Here is a 3,903-nt window from a genome sequence, read left to right as displayed (position 1 = left end):
CATCAACAATTTAACAGAGTTTAAGCACGGGGTTTTCCATGTCATAATTTGAAAAACGAGGGTCATCGAGGTAAAAAAAGAGAAAAAGATTAATCGTGTTGTTTGATACAAAGATAAGGGACCAACCGTGCAATTTTCATTAATAAATTCAGTACCGACTCTTGAATCCGACGAGTTTACAAAGCCACTCCACACACTTTAAAAGCGTACAACCAACAACCACTCTAAAGTTTGAAACTTTTTTTCTCAATCGAAACAAAATATGTCATCACGAGTCTACAGCGGCGGCGGTAATAGCTCCGGCGACGGCACCGCCCCACAGCTTTACTTCTGTTACCAATGTAATCGCACGGTCTCAATTACTCCTGCCCCCACTCCTTCATCCGAACTCGTTTGCCCTGACTGTAACGGTGGGTTCCTGGAAGAATACGAAAACCCTAGCCCAAGCCCTAACCCTAACCCTAACCCTAACCCTAACTCCTTCCTCCCTAATCCATTCCTCCCGTTCGATGATCCTTCTCCGTTCTCTTCATTCTCTTCCGGACTCCCTATCGTCTTCTCCACATCCTCCCGTTCCGTCAACGCCGGCGGCGGCAGCGGAGATTTTCAAAACTTTAACGATCTATCCGCGTTATTCGGCGGATCGATGTCGCAGTCCGGTGGTACTCAGAGTCCTGGTGAGTTTAATCCGTTTGCTTTTCTTCAGAATTACTTGAATACATTACGAGCAGGTGGTGCGAACATACAGTTTGTTATTGAGAATCAGACAGGTGGCGGTGGTGATGCGTCAGCGTTTCAACTTCCGTCGAATTTAGGTGATTATTTTATTGGTCCTGGATTAGAACAATTGATTCAACAGCTTGCTGAGAATGATCCAAATCGGTATGGTACACCGCCTGCTGCGAAATCAGCAGTCGAAAAGCTTCCCAGTATTAAGATTAGTAAGGAGTTGATGGAATCGGACTATTCGGATTGTGCAGTTTGTAAAGATAGTTTTGAACTTGATGAGGAAGCAAAAAAGTTGCCTTGTAAGCATCTGTATCATCCTGATTGTATTTTGCCATGGCTTGAGTTGCATAATTCGTGTCCAGTTTGTCGGTTTGAGTTGCCTACAGATGATCCTGATTATGAGAACAGGTCTAGACAGACTTCGGGTACTGGTACTGGTGGTGATGGTGGTTCGGGTGGCGTGACGGCTGGCAGTGGCGGTGGTTCCCAGGGTAATCCTTTGACTCCGAGGACTTTACAGAGGAGGTTTAGTATAAATCTGCCATTGCCATTTACAGGGTATGGTACAGCTGCTGGGACTAGTAATAGAGGAAGGAACAACAATTCCGGTGATGGCAATCAGGGGAGTGGTGGTCGTGATCAGGCTAGACAAGAAGATCTTGACTGAAGACAGGTCCGTGTGAATGTTCTTACCTTATACTATTGAAAAGTTATTATTTTTATGCCATTCATATGTGTGTGTTATATGTTATGGCTGTGCAAGAAGGAATTATTATTGAATTATTTATTTGATTTGTGTTGAATGTGATATGCTTGTTAGTACTGGCTTGGTTTCTTCAACATAAGAAGGCAATTACATGAATGTTTCATATATAATTTTTTTTCATTTATTTTTATTTTAGAATAGAGCATGAAGTTGGTTACATTGTAAGTTTAGATATGAGTTGGGTATAAAGGACCAGTTTAACGCATAAGCAGATCGTTAATCTTAAACATATTAGTCTGGTGTCACTTATTTCGTTCTATTTATAGTACTCATTAAATAATGCTGCAAGCCACATACATTTTTTCTCTTGTATCAGTGCAACCCAACACCTTTTACATAATTCTATCCCTAGTTATGTCAATCAATTTTTTGTCCTCTCATCGACCTCGATATCTGTAACTTCTTTTGCACTCATTCTGATACTTTTTTGAATGGCTCGGTATTTTGTACGAGGCTTCACGACTCTGTTGTTGAACGTAACACTCTTTATAGAATTTCAAGGCTATGTTCTTTACTGTTTCACCTATTTTGCTCTTATATAATACGGAGTATATAATAATTAAACAGCATAATCATAATCCCCAATTTTTTCATCTGTCCATCTTGAGCATTGGTAAAAGTTTAATATAGAACCTCATGCTTCGTATGTCTACGTGGACGCTTGTTCCGTGTTGCATTCAATACCTGCCTATCCTAGTCTTGTCAATCATGAGTAGGCGGGGTACAACATTTGAAACTAAATAACTGAGTGGAGTTAAAAGACACATGTGATCAGCCATTTTCTCTGCATGTCAATGTTGAACATGTACTTTTATTCTATTGTTTGATTGTAAAAAGTATGCTTTTATATTTGCATCTCTAGTTTACGGTTTGAGATAGTTCTATCCCTTCAATCCTTATACGATAGTCCCGATTTCTTTGAATAATCTAAATGATTTAATTTCCACATGTATATTATTATTATTGTCAAAAAACAGACTACATGGTGTCATTATAATTGATTGCTGGATAGTTACTTTCCTATGAGACAAAAGGGTGGAACTGTCTATATTTGCATCTCTAGTTTACCCGTTTGTATATTACTAGAATTCATTCTAATTAATAGCTACATAGTTGATTATCTGGTATCTGGGCATGTATAATATCCGTGTTTGAGTGTTATAGTATACATACTTATTGGTCTATATCTTCAATATTGATTACTCTGTATGATACGAGTATTGGTCCTGAATACGTGAACGTGTGGATGTGGATGTGGGTATTTAACCATGTATGTCACCTATGTTGTGGTAGTTAGACAAATCTAAAAGTGTACGTGAGCATGAACGTCGACATCCATGAATTCAGCCTTCGCGGATTCATGTTGCCATTATCCATCCCATGTCTCCCTTGTTTCTAGGCTAGTAATTAATTGCAGTTAGTATTTTGTTTCTTTAAGTAACAGTTAGTCTTTTTCTTTGCTTCTGTAGTATAAATATGTATCTTGGTTCAGTGAATGGGAGATGAATGAAATATTGTTTTAGCCAAAGACTCCTTTTGATCTTATATTTTTAGGAGACCATCTTGAATCTTCTCTCTTTATCATATATTGTTGACAAACTATTTTTGTGAATAGAGTGTCAGATGTGATAAATGATATGTTCTTGTCACATGTACTATAATCATGCCAATATTTGTTTAGGATATATCAAAGATACATGAAAGTATGAAACACATTATATCAAAGTAATCTGTAGATGTTTGTTGCTTCGTTTTTAATACAAAGATTGACCCATGGATGCAACTAATTGAAAAGATATGATTTGTTGTATATAATAATAAATTACATGTGTTTCACATGCATATCTAAAGCATATTCTTTTCAACAGGGGGAAGAATCAAAGGTGGTGTACAATGTTGAACATACAGTGAATCGTCATCTTAGATACATGGAAGATTAGAGAGAGATACCATTGATGTACTTTTTTATCATCATAATAATCGCATGCAATACAAACTTGCCCGTTTTCAGATATCTGCGCTTTCTACTACCATGTCATTTGGATGGTGATACAATTCTTGTGCTTCTCTATTTGATCTATTTCTTTATCCATTTGTAAAGTACTCTTCATCATGCTTATTAAAAGTAGATGGTTTTTGGTAATACTTACTTTGCGTGCGATCTGGTTCATGAATCTCTTTTTGCTGACTTGAAAGAAATCGAATCTCGATACCAGGTTTGTATTTTGTTTTTATTTGAATTGGTGTTGGATTGTGATTGTGATTTCTGGTTCATAGTGTTTCGGATCGATGCACTCGACGTTGCTTTGAATCTTAATCATATTAACTTATGAACGTCTCGTGAATTCAATTTCACGTGTCGAGTCGTGTACTGATTCTGAGTCAATTATTAATGACTTCCAATAAAA

The 3,903-nt window shown here is 37.4% G+C and overlaps 1 protein-coding gene across 1 annotated transcript; it reads left to right on the top strand.

The window, feature by feature from the left end:
- The first annotated feature begins 215 nt into the window (after nt 1–215).
- Nucleotides 216–3,656, top strand: LOC139866894 (E3 ubiquitin-protein ligase RING1-like). Its single transcript, XM_071855188.1, has 2 exons — nt 216–1,402; nt 3,364–3,656. Exon 1 carries the CDS (start codon nt 263–265, stop codon nt 1,394–1,396), a length of 1,134 nt encoding a protein of 377 aa, XP_071711289.1. The 5' UTR covers nt 216–262; the 3' UTR covers nt 1,397–1,402; nt 3,364–3,656.
- Nucleotides 3,657–3,903: the final 247 nt, after the last annotated feature.

Source organism: Rutidosis leptorrhynchoides, chromosome 9, assembly GCF_046630445.1.
Source record: "Rutidosis leptorrhynchoides isolate AG116_Rl617_1_P2 chromosome 9, CSIRO_AGI_Rlap_v1, whole genome shotgun sequence".
Taxonomy (NCBI): domain Eukaryota; kingdom Viridiplantae; phylum Streptophyta; class Magnoliopsida; order Asterales; family Asteraceae; genus Rutidosis; species Rutidosis leptorrhynchoides.
Note: the sequence above shows the minus strand (reverse complement) of the source record. Positions and strands in the feature narration are given on the sequence as shown.